The sequence below is a fragment of the Protopterus annectens genome, chromosome 3.part1 (genome assembly GCF_019279795.1).
Source record: "Protopterus annectens isolate FY-2018-M chromosome 3.part1, PAN1.0, whole genome shotgun sequence".
In the NCBI taxonomy this organism is placed as follows: Eukaryota; Metazoa; Chordata; order Ceratodontiformes; family Protopteridae; genus Protopterus; species Protopterus annectens.
In genome coordinates, this window is record NC_056732.1 from 1,265,021,689 (window position 1) to 1,265,039,324 (window position 17,636).

General features: G+C 44.7%; 1 protein-coding gene across 3 annotated transcripts in view; it reads left to right on the forward strand.

The window, feature by feature from the left end:
- The window catches only part of EEF1D (eukaryotic translation elongation factor 1 delta), a 639,646-nt gene that overhangs the window by 438,150 nt on the left and 183,860 nt on the right, over nucleotides 1-17,636 (forward strand). For all 3 annotated transcript variants that reach the window (XM_044067328.1, XM_044067326.1, XM_044067327.1), the window contains one exon: nucleotides 3,579-3,706. In XM_044067328.1, coding sequence (XP_043923263.1) covers nucleotides 3,579-3,706 — 128 coding nt within the window. The remainder of the gene's footprint in view (nucleotides 1-3,578; nucleotides 3,707-17,636) is intronic.

The window sequence follows — 17,636 nt, forward strand, 5'->3', positions numbered from 1 at the left end:
GGCAGATTCTAGTGCCCGACAGGCAGCTTACTGTGACCTTCTCCTTACTCAGTCTGGTGAGCGGGACGTCAGTGTGTCTGACTATGGAGTCACCTATGACAAGTATGTTTGGTGTTGTATTTGGCCTTAAGGGCAGTGACTGCTTTGCACACTGATTTTGTTGTTTATGTGTTGTTTGTGTGGTGTATTGAGTTTGCAGTTGCTTGGGTGTCTGCTTTGGAGGCCTCTGCTGTTTAGGTAAATTTTTACTCAGAGCCTCCGAGTATGTCTTAGTGTGTTTATGTGTTTGATTCAGTGGTGTGGTTGAGTTATGTGAGACTGGTATTGTGGTGTGTGTAGTTGCCTTCTCCTCCTGCCTGGTCTTGCCAGTCCTGAGTTTAGAGAGCTCAGCCTCCAGTCTGGCTAAATAGCTGCATCTCTCACAAGTGTTAGTGTTACGTGGGAGGAGGAGAGGGTTGTCCGTGTACATGAGGCAATTGTAACATTATCTCAGAATTCCCAGATTCACCAAATGGGCAGGAGAGGACGCCAGCATCTGACCCTTCGACATGCTAGAAAGAATTATGAGTTGGTATGAGACAGAAAAGTAGTGGGCTTAGCAGGGAAGTGGGCACTCCTGGGGGGTTTTGCTAGTGAGAGATTTGTATAATATAGGAGTGCTTGACCTGCAAAGAGAGTGCTTATAAGACAAGGGATATGCTTATAAGACAAGTGCTGAGCTTTTTGAGAAGAAAAAGCTATTTGGAACAAGTGCTGCACTTTTTAGTGTAGATGTAAACTGTTTAGGTTCCTAACAGAGCAGTTCTAAGGGAAAAATTGAAGAACAGACTTTCTGGAGCCAGAAAGAGTTTAACCTTGTTTAACCGGCACTGCCCGATGCTGCTGCTCTAGTGGCAACTCCGCGCTAAAGCACGTTAAAGCGTGCTTGATAGCAGGGGCTGGAAAGAAGCAGGAATAGACCCAAAAGGGAAAATAAAACTACAGTTTCAAGTCAGTAACCACCTCTACGGGGGGCAGGGAAGCTGCTCAGTGTTAGTCACTGCCACTGATCAACAGAGAGACCCTCCTCCAGCCCAAGCAAAAATGGCCTCACAGAAACTTTCAAACAGTCCAGGAACAGCAAGCCTGTAACTGAACTTTTTTTAACTCTCAGAAAAGTGGGAAAAAAGCAAGATTTTTTTTTTTTGGTTTTGGTTTTTACAGAGATAGCAGAGGTTCACAAGTAATATCAAGTTATAACAGTGCAGTAAATGACCCCACACAAGAGTGCTAGGTCAAGGGCAGAAAATATGCAAGTTTTAAGAAAAAAACGATTTAAAATTAAGTGCAAACAGGAAATTCAGCAAACAGCTTTTGGTTGTGCTCTAAATACAGCTACTAATACAGAAATCAAGTTTAACAAGCCAGAAAATGCTCAAGCTAGGCAGCTATGCAGAAAAACTTTGCAAATAAACAGAGAAAAAATACTTAAAATCTCAAAAGTGGCTCCCTTCTTCTCTCAGCGTTTTTTCCTCTTGGAGGGTGCTTCACCAACAGCCAACAAGCCTGAAAAGACACCCAAACCACGAGGCAACTAGGTTTTAAGAGAGGAAGATGAAGGAGTTATGGAGATGACCCCTAGTGGCCAATAAAACTACAGTTTCAAGTCAGTAACCACCTCTACGGGGGCAGGGAAGCTGCTCAATGTTAGTCACTGCCACTGATCAACAGAGACCCTCCTTCAGCCCAAGCAAAAATGGCCTCACAGAAACTTTCAAACAGTTCAGGAACAGCAAGCCTGTAACTGAACTTTTTTAACTCTCAGAAAAGTGGGAAAAAAGCAAGATTTTTGTTTTTGTTTTTTACAGAGATAGCAGAGGTTCACAAGTAATATCAAGTTATAACAGTACATACTGCCTCAGTATGTGTCTCACTCATGACAGCTACTTTGAGTATATGCACCTCAAGTGTCTTGATTGCAGTCAGCAAGGCCAGCCTTAGGTGAAATAGTGCCCTAGACAAAGGACTTTGTGTCCCCTTCTCGTTGCATACAGGTCTCAACACCTTTGTAGTGCCACTGCCCTGTTTTTGTCCGGTCATTCTGGTCCCACACCATCCAGATAGGTTGCGTTTTGTCCATATATTGTCTTATTACAAATGGTCAAGACTCCACGATAATAAGTTTGGAGGAAGTAACAGAAATAAGCTGGAGGTCTGGGGCAGTGAGACTCCCAGAAGTCAGAATTCTAGTTGATCTGAGGGGCATCTTGTAGCTTCATATGAAAGTACTAGTCTAGCTGCCCTCTTAGGCTATTTTCAGCCTAACCAATTTCCATAAAGGTGAGAATCAATCCCTGTATCTTTTGTCTTGAGGTAAACACTTAAGCCAATCCACCCCTTAAAAGATTTTTACATTCTTTTGATCTTGTGATTGCCTGAACAATTGATCATGAGTAAGGAAAAGAAATGTGGCCTTTTTTTTTCATTCAAGGAAAAACAAGTTGTGTTTAAAGCTTAATCTTCAAAGCTAAAAAAATATTAGTTTCCCAGTAAATTTAAAGGCAAATGCTTGCAAGTATAATATAAAGCATGTCTGGGAACAGTACTTGTGTTTCCACCCATCTAAAAAAAAAAAAAAAAATGAAGAAGAAAAAAAAAAAAGATGGTTACCTTCTGTGTACCCCCTCTGATTTTAGACTGAGATGGAAGTTAAAGTGCAAATGGCCAGAGGCATATATTGTACTTCTTGGGGTCTGGAAGAAGAAACCAAAGCATCTGGATTAATCCACACACAGACAGGGAGTGCATGCAGATGCCACACTGTAGGAATCGCAGCCTAAAGCCTCAGCCAGAGAACCAATTAGATGGCAGCACTACTAGTTGCACCATGTGCCATTGATAATTTATTATCATAAACATTATTGCCAAGATCATTACAGACAGCCACGTACCATGTATTGTCTGGAATGCTTATGTGTGGCTATGACGGAAAGTAAAAAAAAAAAAATACTATAGCCAATTTGCTTTTAGATGCACTGCAACTACTTTCCCACACACACATGCAGTCATTTTCATTAGAGTCAGCCCCCTGTAATCATCAGTTATATTGACAGTATATTGATTGTACAATCCTCAAAAATCTGATTTTCTTTTTACACAAGGTAGCTGTAGTAAAGTATTCCATCTGGCTTCACACAAATGCATGCTTCTGCAAACCCAGAAAAATGACTACTTATCTTGATCAAGTGACAATAATGCATAGCACTTTAAATACAACTAGCATATGTAGCCAGCAATTAAAGCCAACTGTTGAATGGGTACACCTCCAGTATCAATTTGTGATGAAATAAAAATAATAAATTGGCCACGATAATTTATTTAACCCCCATACGTGACATTATTTAAACTGACATATGACTGTACACCTGAGTTGTATGGGTCAAATGAATTAATAAAAACATAAGTAACTGCAGATCAATGGTTGTACTTTGAATATAATTTAATTTTTATGTGGTTTCTTGTTGTCTGAAACATGACAGTTTAAACACAATGTTCACCTTTCTTCAAGTCAGTATGACCACACTTTTTCTTTTATTTAGTGATTGAAGATCTTCGTCAGGTTGTCTCCAAACTTGAAAATCGGATAACTGCAGTGGAGAAATGCCCTGTGTCCAGCCAGCCAGATCCAGTTCCAGCACCAGCACCAGCACCAGTTCCAAAAAGCAAGGTAACAGCTCGCTGGTAATTATTGGTAGAAACAGTCCGGTAAACTAGGATAAAAAGCTATGACTGGTGAATATGTACACCTTTTGCTAGCCTGTCTGCATTTTCAGTGCATCTTTATTTTTTGTTTACTTTAATTTCTAGTTATACTCCTGAGGTTAATGCAAGAAACTTTGTAAATCAGTGAAGATTAAAAAGTGATTTTGAGGTTTTAGTTTCAAAGTCCACTCTATTTTACATTGTGACCATATTCACAAAGTGATGTTAAATGTAGTAGTTTGGCTTTGCTTTACACACAGCAGAGCATTCTAGGCAATAAAAAACAACTTTAGAATAACACCTCCTTATGTTGTAGTTTCACAACTGTATTGCCATTGCTCACTTGTCTTTTTAGACCATATACTTTTCCTGTTGCTGTAGTTAATATGTAAATATAGTAACTTGTGCACTAATTTAGGTAGTGGGCATGGTGGGTTCAGTCTGTTATGATATTGTGGCAGGAGTTTAACTCCCAAGAAAACTTTCACTGAAGCCATTCTTGTCAGTAAAATAATTTACAAGTATAATGCACTTTTTGCATCATTACTGTATAGTTTATTGTATATGGGAAGTAATTCTACCTTGTTTAGTCTCCCTAAGAGGCAGGCAAATATGTTATGACCAGAAGTGACATTAAGGCTTAGCCCTGTGAAACCGCACAAGTCACTGCATGATTGCTGGAGGAATTAAAGCCCAAACACCCTATACTTAGTGTGACGTGGGAAGTAGGAGGCAAACCAGTAAAGACAAAACCACATCCATGACATCCCCACAGGAATAAAGGTGAAACCTCATCTGTGACATTCCCAGTGTCCAGATTATTAAACTCTGACTGGTAAAAGACAGGGGACTCGTTATAGGAATAACCACAACGTACTTCAGATGCATCATGAGGGAAAGGTTTGCCTGATCTTGGCAACCTTTACCCTCAAAAAAGTGTGATTTCCACAGTTGAAAAGTAAGAATGGCTTTATAAAAGGTAAGGCAGACTAGGCTGCACAGCCTGTACATCATTTGAAAATGTTCCACTGGAAGATTTGATGCAACCTAAAATTAACTGGACAGAAATATCACCTTCATACATGAGATTTCTGATATGCCACAAAATGGACATCTGAATAAGCTTTTCTTCAAGCAAGCAAGTCCTGCCATTTGTGTCCTACCACCATCTTAGCTTACACAGCTTGTGAAGCTGAAGGCAAAAACAAAGGCTTTGAGGCTCACTTGGCTTCAGACATAAATTTAAGTGGTGATGACTAAATCCAAAATGTCAGTTCATAGGTGTGTACTAGGCTAATGGCCCTGGAGCCTTTACAAGCCTAGCCCACAGGATTACCCTGGCATCGTGCCACCCATCATTAGGTCCCAATGTCTCTGTCAAGTAGAGCCACTGGAGTGATCCCCGGCATGAATTTTTCATTTACCATCCACTCATCAAGATTTCTCTTGAAGAGGGCCAGTGAGGTGCTCTGTTTGACATGTATGAGAAGTCTAGTCCATAGCATGGGCAGTCTGATGTTCATCATGCTATGCTGCTGCAGTCATCACACTTGGGTTATCCTGCCGTCAGGCGGTCCCTGCAGTCGGCCTGAATTCCAAAGCCTTGGTCCGGCGTCGGTTGTCGTCGCTTCTTCCCTGACGTCAGTGCAGCAGGGGTATAAAAGAGGCAGCCGACGCCATTTTCTTCAGTCTTTCTTGCCGCGCGGTGCCCGAAGCAGAAGCAGTTCGCAAGTGCTGGTCGGCCAGCTCCTGAGATTTTCAAACGGAATTTCAGCCGAAGTCTTCTATAAAGCTGAGTACCCCATTGGGGAAACTTTTCTTGCCTCAGTCCGATGTCAGACAAAGTTAATAATTGTATTTCTTGTGGGAAGCAAATACCTCATAAGAATTTCCATTCTTATTGTATTCCTTGCCTAGGCCCAGACCACGACGTTTTTGGTTGTCGGTTTTGCGCTAGGTTTAATAAACGCACTATTAAGCGTCGAGCTGATACCGCCCGACATTATTTTGGCAGAAAATTCAACTACATCATGTCGTCGGAACCTCCGACTACCGCTATTTTTAAAAAATGCAAGGGCAAAGACCGGCAGCCTAGACCTAAACCAGATACCGAGGTCTCGGTTAGGCCTGCCGCCGGATCTTCGGTATTCAGTAAGGCGCCTACGCAGCTCCTGACTACCGCAGACTTAGACAATGTGACTACCTCTCAGAATCTACTGGGCCACTGGAGCTAGTTCCTCCTCAACTCGCGGACGTCAGCCCGGGCGACGATCCGGAGACTATGGACAGGCCTTCGGTTTCAGAGGGCGTCTTTAAACCGACGACTCTCTCCGTTAAGTCATACGCCAGTCTTCCAAAGGTTAAGAAACCGGGTCCACAGACTCCCACACAGGCCCCTATGCCTAAAAAACAAATGCTCAAAATGGAGGACCTGATTACCCTTATCAGAGGTTCCCAACCCCCTCCTGACAAAAGGCCCAGACTGGAGGAAGATTTACCTCCTTCTGACCAGGAATCCATTTCCTCAGAAGACGGAACAGGATGACCCCCTCCCTCTCTATGAAGACTCAGATGCTGAGGAATCTATTCCTTCTGTTTTCCCCCCTGAAGATTTCTCTTTTGGGGAAATCCTGCACACCATGAGAGAGCATTTCCACTGGGAAGGGCAAGATTACTCTGACTCCAAGAAAAGACTCCGTGAGTTTCTTCTTCTACCTCAGTATAGACCCCTAGCCATTCCTCCTGTTTTGGACATTCTGGATGATGTCTACACTGAATCCAGTCTTAATCCAGATTCCTTACCTCCAGCACCACCTAAACCAGACAGATACTATTGAGTCCCTGACTCTCATCAGTTTTTATATAAAAGCCCTGCTGCAGACCCAGAAACCATTTCCCAGGGTCCCAAAGGGGTTAAGGCCTCTTCTGCTAAGAATCCACTACCTGCGGAAAGAGATTCCAGGGCATTAGAAAGATGGGGGAAAAAAGTGTATACCTCTGCCACTTTGGCTATGAGGGCATTAAACTGCCAATTCCACATGATTAAATACCAGCAGTACTTGCTTACTCAGTTAAAACAGAAAATAATCCCTCAAACAGACCAACTAGATTTCAAAGGGATGCAGGATTTGTTGCATGCAGCAGAACAAGTGGGAAAACATACATTGCAGTGTGGTTTTGGTTCTTTGGAGGCCTCATGTAGAGCAGCGGTCACAGGGTCTGTAATACGTAGGCATGCTTGGCTAAAAGAGCAGATCCTACCAGAACATGTTAAAGCAAAGTTACTGGATGCTCCACTGCAAAAGGATGCATTATTTGGTGTCGAAGCAGAGGAAGTTTTAAAGAAAATGGAAGAAAAGGCAAAATCAATGCAAACAGTTAGATTTTTTACAGGTGCAACCTCCTCGCTTCAGCAGAAACTGGCCATCAGAAAACTGGTCCTTTCCTGCTTCAGACAGACCCCAAAGGGGCAGGTACAGACGCCCTAGGGCAGATGCCAGGCACAAGGTACCTTCAGGCCTAGACAATGGCAAACAACAACTCAAAGAGGGGGAGACGACAGATCTCAACCCTTCAGAAAACAAACTCAATGACTTTCCTCTTCACCTGCCAAGCAAAATTGCCCAGGCAGCACCTCTAGGAGGAAAACTGTCTCTTTTCCCACAAAATTGGCAAATCATAACAAAGGACAAATGGGTTCTGGATATTATTACCCGAGGCTACAGATTTCATTTTCACACTTTACCACAGATGAGATGTATGCCAAATCTGCCAACAAACCAATGGGCAGAGACACAAAGGCAAATTTCAGCTCTCATGAACATGAAAGCAATTCAAAAGGTACCTGCAAAAGAGCAAGGTCAAGGATTTTACTCGAGACTGTTTCTACTACCAAGAAAGGACAAAGCCTGGAGATCCATCTTAGACCTTTCAATTCTAAACACGTACCTGGACATTCCCAAATTCAGAATGCTCACACTACAGCAGCTTCTTCCCATGCTGGGCAAGGAGTTTTGGCTGGTAAAGTTGGACCTCCAAGAGGCATACCTGCATGTCCCCATCAGACAAGATTGCAGAAGATACCTCAGAGTTTTGGCAGGCACAACGCATTATCAATTCTCTGCATTGCCCTTTGGCTTATCTACTGCGCCCAGAGTATTCACGAAATGCCTGGCATCAGTAATTGCATACTGCAGACAACGAGGAATACAGATTTATCCATATCTGGACGACTGCCTGATCCAAGCGGACAGCAAAGACATACTACTACAGCATCTGGCATTTGTAACAAAGTTGCTAAGTTGCCTAGGGTACACAGTAAACAAAAAGAAATCAAAACTAATACCCTCACAAGAAATAATTTTCCTGGGTGCCAGCTTAAATACAACGGCCCAGATGGCTGACCTCACGCCAGACAAGCAAAAACAACTGGCTCAGTACTTCAAAAAGATGGCAACTTCTACCCAGCTCACTGCAAGGAAATTCCTGCAGGCATTGGGGTACATGGCATCCTGCATTCAATTAAAACTACAGTGGTACCTAAAAAGTGTATGGTCCCAACACAGACACAGCCTCGAAGCAAATATAACTCTCATTCCCTGCCTTTAGAAAGAGTTTCTATGGTGGGCTCAAGCATGCGAAGCAAACAAGGGCCTTCCTTTTGTCTCACCTCCAGCAAACCAAACCTTGACAACAGATTCATCAGACTATGCCTGGGGTGCACACATGGCAGGACAATGCATACAGGGCAAATGGTCTGCAAACCAAAGGCAACTACACATCAATCAAAAGGAGATGCTAGCTGTAAAAAATGCACTAACAGCTTTCAAGGACCTCTTACATCCAGGACAACTTCTAATAAGGACCGACAACACCACAGTTATGTGGTACATAAACAAACAAGGAGGAACTACCCACTATGCAGATAGGCAATGGACTTGTGGAACACAGCATTAACTTACCAAGTACAACTGCAAGCACAGTTCCTGCCAGGAAAAGAGAACATATTGGCAGACGAATTAAGCAGAAATTTGACAGACCCTCTCGAGTGGAGACTACACCCACAAGTATTCTCAATGATAACTCAAAGGTGGGGTCCACCAGACATCGATCTGTTTGCCTCAACCAACAATTGCCACCTACAAAAATTTTGCACAAGGGCTTATCATCCCCTGGCCTGGAAAGTGGATGCCCTATCATTCAGTTGGACAGCATTGTCAGTCTACACCTTCCCACCTCTGCCTCTACTGACCCAGGTATTACTGAAAGCCAGATCAGAGAGACCACAGATGATCCTCATTGCTCTGGACTGGCCACGTCAACACTGGTACCCACTTCTACGAAACTTGACTCGCAGCCCTCCATGGATCTTACCTCAATTCCCTCGGCTGTTAACCCAATAAGACTCTCGGATCCTTCACAGTCAACTACGGACCTTAAATCTAGCTGCATGGAAAACACCTTAAATTATCAAACAACACTTCTCTCAAAGGACGTCCAAAATGTCATTTTGGAGGCCAGGAGGCCCAGCACCAGAAAAACTTACTCAGACAAATGGAAAAGATTTTGTGTATGGAGCCAGGCCAGAAGCCTACATCCTGCCATCCCAAATATTCCGCACATACTCCAGTATCTAGCTGAGTTGCTACACAAAGGTCTTTCCTTCTCATCCATAAAGATCCATGCTTCAGCCATTTCAGCTCATTATGATACGTTTCCTCCCATTTTCTCTCATCCTTTGCTAAGACAGTTTCTCAGAGGGGCAAAAAATATAAGACCCCCCCAGAAAACCACCAACTCCAACCTGGGATCTAAATTTTGTGCTGGAAAAATTAACACTACCTCCTTTCGAACCAGCCTTTTCAGCAGAGCTTCAATATTTGTCATGGAAAACAGCCCTGCTGCTGGCTATCACCTCAGCATGCAGAGTCTCAGAACTGCAGGCTCTTATGGCAGCGGAACCTTTCATCATTTTTCATCAGGACAGAGTATCTCTACGCACCAACCCTTCCTTCATGCCAAAGGTAGTTTCCAGTGTGGCTCTCAATCAGACCATACACTTGCCCACCTTTTATCCAAACCCACAGAATAATGGGGAAAGACTCCTTCACTCTTTGGACATTCACAGACAGTTACGTTACTATTTGGACAGGACAAAGGCCTTCAGAAAATCTGGCCAACTCCTTGTATCCTATGCACCAGGCTCAGAAGGAAAGGCTATTTCAAAACAGACCATCTCCAAATGTATAGCGCATTGCATCCGCTTTTGCTACTCACACCATGGGAAAGCAGTTCCTGTTAGTATTAGGTCTCACTCTACCAGGGCTACAGCAACCTCAGCAGCTTTCCTCCGAGGAGTCCCAACAAGGACATTCTGGAGGCAGCTACCTGGAGTTCAGTGCACACCTTCACCAAGCATTACCACCTTCCTCTGTACTCAAAAACCAGAGCTGGGTTTGCCACTGCAGTTCTGCAGGGCATCTTAGCTGCACCTAACCCAGTTTAGTTCCTACCACCCAACCATAGCTTTGGGACTCTACCCAAGTGTGATGACTGCAGCAGCATAGCACGATGAACATAGTACAGTTTTGTACCTACCATAAATGTAGATGTTCAAGTGGTTATGCTGCTGCAGTCCAGGTTACCCTCCCTCCACCCCCTCTACCTCTCAAGGCTTTTCTTATTCCTCCATGTACATCTATCTTTGGGATGCATGTCTATATGGTGTATTTGCTTACAACTAGTACTATGGTTTTTCACTAAGGTATATTTTGCAGCTTCTTATTTTGCCTTCTTAGTTTGGGGGCACCTGACATCTGGGGCAAGAAAAACTGAAGAAAATGGCGTTGGCTGCCTCTTTTATACCCCTGCCGCACTGATGTCAGGGAAGAAGCGACGACAACCGACGCTGGACCAAGGCTTTGGAATTCAGGCCGACTGCAGGGACCACCTGACGGCAGGATAACCCAAGTGTGATGACTGCAGCAGCATAACCACTCGAACATCTACATTTATGGTAGGTACAAAACTGTACTTTTTGTAGCTCACCATTTGGCCAAGTTATGGGTCCCAGCTAGCAAGTCCTAGTCATCAGCACTGGTCCTGCCAGTGAGTTGGTTTTTTACAGAAATCAGGTGCTGCAGATGGTGTTAAGGTAAATCTCCTGGCATAAACCGGGGGTGGTAGTGTTGGGACACCAAGCCTGAAATGAACCAGCTGGATGATCTGACCATGGAACTAGTCCACCACCAGATTCATGTTAGCAAAATGTTTTTAGGAGACTATACCCAAAGTGCGTCCATGTGTATTAGTAGCATTGGCAACTGCCTAAGTAAAGCTGAAAATTATCTAAAATGTTATGCAGGTGGGAAATGTGTACCTCTTCCTTCATCAACAGCATATAATAATCATAGAAGCATATAATATACATGGCAACTGGGCCTTGTGGCCAATTATCCCTTACTATCATTCACCCTTAGACCATACCTCACTTTTTCAGGGAGTGGTAGACAAGTTGTGCTGGGTGAATTTGTGAATACCCATCCAAATGTCTACCTCTTTTTTAAAGGAAGATTGTGTTTCACATTGCTTGAAGTGGAGTGGGGGGTTTGTTACAGAGAAGTGGTAGTCGTTGTGTGGCAGATTTTTTTTTTCCTCTCCACCTTGATTTATTTATTCAGTACAGGTGATGTCCTTCTATTCCCATGTTGCACTATTCATCACTTTTGGGTTATCTTCTGCTTAGCTACCGGAATGTCTGGCCAGTATACAAAAGCTTTAGTCACTGCGAGGTACGTGGGACATCTGAAGTTGGCCTTATGGTACATGGGCCATGAAAGTGACATCTGCACGTACCTTTCCTCAGAACTTCTCTGCCGCCGGACGTTCCTAAGACTGTCTGCAGCCATCTGCACGCCTTAAACATCTACTTAGAAAACCAGCATCTTAAATGACTGGCTCTAGCAGTGGAAGGGCCATCCAGTCAGACCTCCGAGCCACCGAAAAAGAAGGCCAAAGTTTCCAGGCCTGAATCTACTGCCGCTCCTCCTCCATCTGATGTTCCCCTGTGGCCGACGTTCGCATGGAGGAACATAGGGAATCAGCAGATGCAGGTACAGTGGGTACCGTTCCGGAAGTCGCAGAACCTAGGGCTTGAAAGCACATCAGCGGAGGATTTGCAGATGTTGGGCGCCAACAATGAGGGGGAACCTCTGTATTGCAACAGACTCCCAGACCAGTCCTTCCACTGCTGTTCAACAGTCGGAACCTAGGCTTCCCTTTAGGCCCTATGCCCTCTAGGCATGTCTCTTCCTTAAAAAGGAAGCAAATGACAAAACATGTCTCTCCTCCTTATGAAAGCTTGTCTGATTGGCAGGCTTTCTCTCAGAGCTTATACAATGCCCTCATGGCCGTTAGGCCTTCAGTGCCTGCTTCCAGTCAAGCTGCCCCTCCAGTTTTATTCCCAGGCCTCAGACTGATGATCCCTTTCCCCTTAAAGCCGAAGATTCCTCTTCAGAGGGCTCCCTTTCCTATGCCTCTCAGATGCCTTCCCCTCTTGGGTATACCTTCCCTGAGGAGGATTCTGCTAAGGCAGACTCCCGAAAAGAGGACCTTACCTTTGGTGAAACTCTCTCGAGTAAGGGAGTTCTTTAAATGGGATTCCATTGAGATGTCTTAGGTCAAAAAGTGGTACTCTGAACTCTTACAAATGGATACCCCTTCACCTTCTGGTATTCCTCTAGTCTTACCAGCCTTTTTAGACACTTTCAATGCAGCATCTAAAAACCCTGAATCCCAACCACCAGCCCTTAGAAGGCATGACCAGCTTTATAAGATCCCAGAAGGAGACAGATTTCTGATCAAGTGGCCTGTTGCAGACCCTGGCACTGTGTCGGTCTCTGCAGACAAGCCCTCTAGATTGCTCCCACCTCTGTCCTTCCCACTTACAAGGACAGCAAGACTGGGGAACGCATTGGAAAAAAGGTATGCACCTGTGCCACTTTGGCTTTCATGGCTATCAACTACCAGACTCACATGTCTAAGTATGCCCTGGCCCTTTTGACTCAGGTTTCTAAACTTGTGGCCGATCTCACAGACTCTCCTTCTAAGGCTCAACTATCTAATATGATTTCCCTCTCCTGTCAACCCATTCCATCAAATGCAGCTATAATGCTGCAGAGGCCTCAGCCAGATCTGTAGATTCTGCCTCCGTGCTGAGAAGGTACTCTTGGCTGAGACTCCAACCCCTACATGACGACATCAGGGCCAAACTTCTGGATGCTCCCCTGAACAATTCTGCCCTTTTTGGGCCCAGAGTGGCAGAACTTTGCAAAACCCTTCAACAAAAGGGGAAGAAATTGCAAGACTTAAAGCATTTGTTTCTCTCTCTTATCCCTAAATTTTGTAGGACCTATCCCACCAAGACACAGTTCATCAGGAAACATTCTGTGCCTACCCCTCATTCTAGGAGCAAAAAGACCTCCAGGAAACAGCAGCCTTCTCCCAGACCTGCTCAAACTCCTGTTCAGAAACCTCAGTTTCAGGACAGGGCAGGTAGTGTGTGACAACCTGCCTTCTCCTACATCCCCTCCAGATTCCATTCCCCTATCTCAAAGACACTCTCACTATCCTCCCATCTGGCAAAGCATCAACTCAGACAGTTGGGTCTTGGCAGTTATAGAAAAGGGTTACTTCATGACTTGAGTAATTCCTGCCTCCTTAAGAGTCACCCCACAGCCACCAAAGGACCAACTACCCCTTTTCCAGACAGTCTTAGACACCCTTCTCTCTTAAGGGACTATCCAACCTGTACCTCTGTCAGAAAAGGGAAAGTTTTTTTACTCCAGACTTTTCCTGGTCCCAAGGAAAGACTGCCCATGGAGACCCATCCTGGATCTCTCCAACCTCAACCTTTTTCTGCAAGTACCCACTTTTCGTATACTTGCACTCCAGACCCCTTTTTTTCCCCTTGCTAAAGCCTCAGGCATTTCTGGCCACCTTGGACATCAAAGATGCATATCCCCATAAGGCCCATTTACAGGAAATATTTACGCTTCTCTGTGGGTTCCTTGCATTTTCAGTTCTCCGCTTTGCCCTTTGGACTATCTACTGCTCCACTGGTATTCACCAAGTGTATAGCTCCAGTGGTAGCCTATTGCAGGGTGCAAGAGATTCAGAGTTTTCCATACCTGGACGACCTCCTGATCCAGGCAGGTTGCTCCACTTCCCTACACATCCACCTCCAAAAAGTCATTTCTGTCCTGCAGTCTTTGGGGTTCAACATCAGTTTCCCCAAGTCCAGTCTAAACCCGTTCCAGGACAGATATTATGAGGGCATTCCTTCCACCCCAAAAAGTGGAAAGTCTGAGGCAATACCTGCTGTCTGTTCTCTACGCCACTGCTATGATGGCAAGACAATATCTCAGACTCCTAAGCTCCATGGCCTCCACTGTGTACCCATGTTGCCACATGAGAAAACTTCAGTGGTACCTGAGGTCCACATGGACCCAGCAGTCCCACCCCTTGGACCATACCATTCCCTTCCTGCCATGCCTAAGCAAGGAGATCCTTTGGTGGATAGATCAAGTCTCTCTCAACCCAGGACTGCCCTTACAACCCCTTACCCCAGTCCAGGAGATGTACACAGATGCCTCAGACCTGGGTTGAGGAGATGATGTGAACATCCTGAAGGTGCACTGCACCTTCAGGAGGGAGCACATCAACATCAGGGAGATGAGGGCCATCATCTTTGCTTTGAGGGCCTTCCAACACATTCTGAATCAAGGCCCCCTGAAGTTGTTCACAGAAAACTCTATAGTTCTCTGGTATGTGAACAAACAGGGGAGAACAAAATCTTACTTGCTATGCAGACTTGCACTCCAGGCCTGGAAATTGGAGGTCCAGCATGGAGTCACCCTACAGGCAGTCTGCATCCCTTCAGCCCAGAACACTCAGGCAGACACCTTTGAACAGGTCCATGTCCCAATCCCATGAATGGATGCTACATACGGATGTGTTCCTGGACATAGTCCGCAAGTGGGGTACACCACATATAGATCTGTTTGCCTCCCCTCTGAACAGACATCTTTCTCAATTTTGTACCAGGGTACTCAGCCCCAAGCAAAGGTAACAGACACCTTTTCCATCTCATGGAAGGTGATGTTTCACTTTGCATTCCCACCCTTTCCCACTCTAACAAAAAGTCTTGTTGAAAATTCAAAAGGAAAAGCCAAAAATCTTGTTGGTGACTCCCTTTTGGCTGAGACAGCGTTGGATCCCTCTTCTGCATTTCGCCAAGGGCAGTCATCACAAGTGACCTCACAGGGTAGACCTGCTCACGCAGGACAAGGGATCTCTCATCCCTCCCTCCCTACCTGTCCACTCATTAACTGACACTGTGGGCGATGGGATTTTGATTTCACAGACACCTTTTTTTTTTGAGGACATGCTTAGGGAGGCCAGAAAACCCAATGCTAGGAAATCCTATTTATCCAAGTGGAAGAGGTTTTCTGTTTGGTGTCTTTCTCGTAACCTGGATCCACTTTCTGTGGATGTTATTTTGCTTCTTATGTGTGTGAATTGCTCAATGCTGGGTTGGCTTATTCTACTGTTAAGGCCCACTTAGCAGCTGTCTCTGCTTGACTGCTTTTATCTCCTCCTTTAGCTTCTAGATTTGAGGCTAAACAATTCCTTAAAGGCTTCCTTCATGTTAGGCCTCTCAGGAAGCCTGTTCTTCCTCCCTGGGGTCTTCATTTTGTTTTGAGAAAATTGACTCTGTCTTCTTTTGAGCCTGCAGGTTCAGCCTCCTTGCAACGTTGCCCTTGGGAGACTCTTCTTTTGTTAGCCCTTACTTCTGCCAGAAGGGTGTCTGAGATTCAAGGCCTTGTAGCTTGTCCTCTTTTTGGAGTTTCATAAGGACAGGTTGTCCTTGCATATCCTTTTATGACCAAGGTGGTGAATGAGTTGTCCCTTAATTAGTGTAATCATTTGCCTACTTTTTTTTCCTTCTCTGCAATCTGTCAGTGAGAAGGTGCTGCACATGTTGGATGTGCATAGACAACTCAGATTTTATTTGGATAAGACTAATACTATTAGGAAATCTGATCAGCTCTTGTTTCCTGTCATTCTAGGTCCAGGATTAACTGTATTCAACCAAACTGTTTCTTCTTGGATCTCAAAAGCTATTTCTTTTTGCTCTTTTCATGGTAAGAGCCTTCCTTGTTCTATTAATGCTTATTCTACTAGGTCTATGGCTTCTTCTGATGCTTTTTTCAAGGGTTTGGATATGAATTTTATTCTTGAGGCAGCTACTTGGACTTTTGTGCATACATTTACAAAGCACTACATATTGGATTGGATGGAATCTCCAGAGCTAGTGCCGGTTTGCTAGGGCATCCTTCATGGCTTCCTAGAGGGCTCTGCTTGTCCTTCCAGGTTTCTTTCTGACCTTTGATACTCTCCCTAATGTAATGAATACTAGTGAAATGGAAAGACGTAGTACAGTTGTGTAAAATCTTACTGTAACAGTAGATGTCCCTCTCTTCACTTTTGCCGCATTCACGCCCTCCCTCCACCCCCTAGTCCATTTCTTTTCTGGGTGTACAGATTACCTTTCCATTTCCTTTGACTGGCGTTCCTTCTGGGGCTGTCACATTCTGTCAAGTCCACCTATGATGCTGTAGAAGCCTCTTATAGAGATGCCCGTCTACCGTATCGGTAGATGTCCCTCTCTTCACTTTTGCCGCATTCACTCCTTCCCTTCACCCCCTGGTCCATTTCTTTTCTGGATGTACAGATTACCTTTTCATTTCCTTTGACTGGCATTCCTTCTGGGGCTCTCACATTCTGTCAAGTCCACCTATGATGCTGTAGAAGCCTCCTATAGAGATGCCACTTCCTCTGCTGCCTTTAAAAGATTTGTCTGGCTTAGGCTTCAGCCTTTACCTGAGGACATCATGGCAAAACTGATGGATGCCTCCTTGGACAATACTGCCCCACAATCTAGACCTCAAAAAGGCCTAAGAAGACCCAATAGTTTTCTCATTCTGCCTCTGCTTCCCATGTGAATAAACAGCCCTTTCTTGATCAGATGTGCTCCTCCTCGAGACTCTTACAACAACCAAACCTCCCTTTCCTAGCGCCTTTTCCTTTCCCCTCCCTTCCTTGGGAACTCATCACTCAGACTCATGAGTGTTAAGCATCATCAAGAGGGGCTACTTCATGGTTTGGCACAAGGTGCCTACCTTCAGGGGAATTCCCCCTGCCACCAAAAGATCAGGCCTTCCTTTTCCCTCCAATCCTACAAGACCTCCTAGAACAGGGCACTATAGAACCTGTTCCCCAAGGGCAAGCGGGAAGAGGCTTTTACTTCCACCTTTTCCTAGTTCCCAGGAAGGAAAGAAGGACCCTTGAAACCAATTCTAGACCTTTCTTAGTTCAGCAACTTCTTTATAGTCCCTCTTTCAAAATGTTTACCGTACAAACACTATTTCCCCTTATCCTCCCTCAGGCATTTGTAGCTTCCATAGATATCATGGATGCCTACCTCCATATTCCCAGCCACCACAGATACAGGAAATTTCTACAATTTTCTGTGGGATTCTTGCACTGTCCATTCTCGGCTCTGCGTTTTGGACTCGCCACATCCCTGAGAGTCTTCACAGAATGTCTAGCCTCAGTAGTAGCCTTTTGCAGGCTTCAAGGGATCTTAATCTACCCATTCCTGGATGACCTCTTAATCCAAGCCACTTCTCAAACAGAATTGAACATATCCCTCCAAATGGCAGTTGCCATTCTTCAAAGCTTGGCGTTTACCATCAACTTCAAGAAATCATCCCTGGTCCCAGCCCAAGATCACATATTTTTCTGGGCTGCCAATTCCAAATCCTGAGCATGAT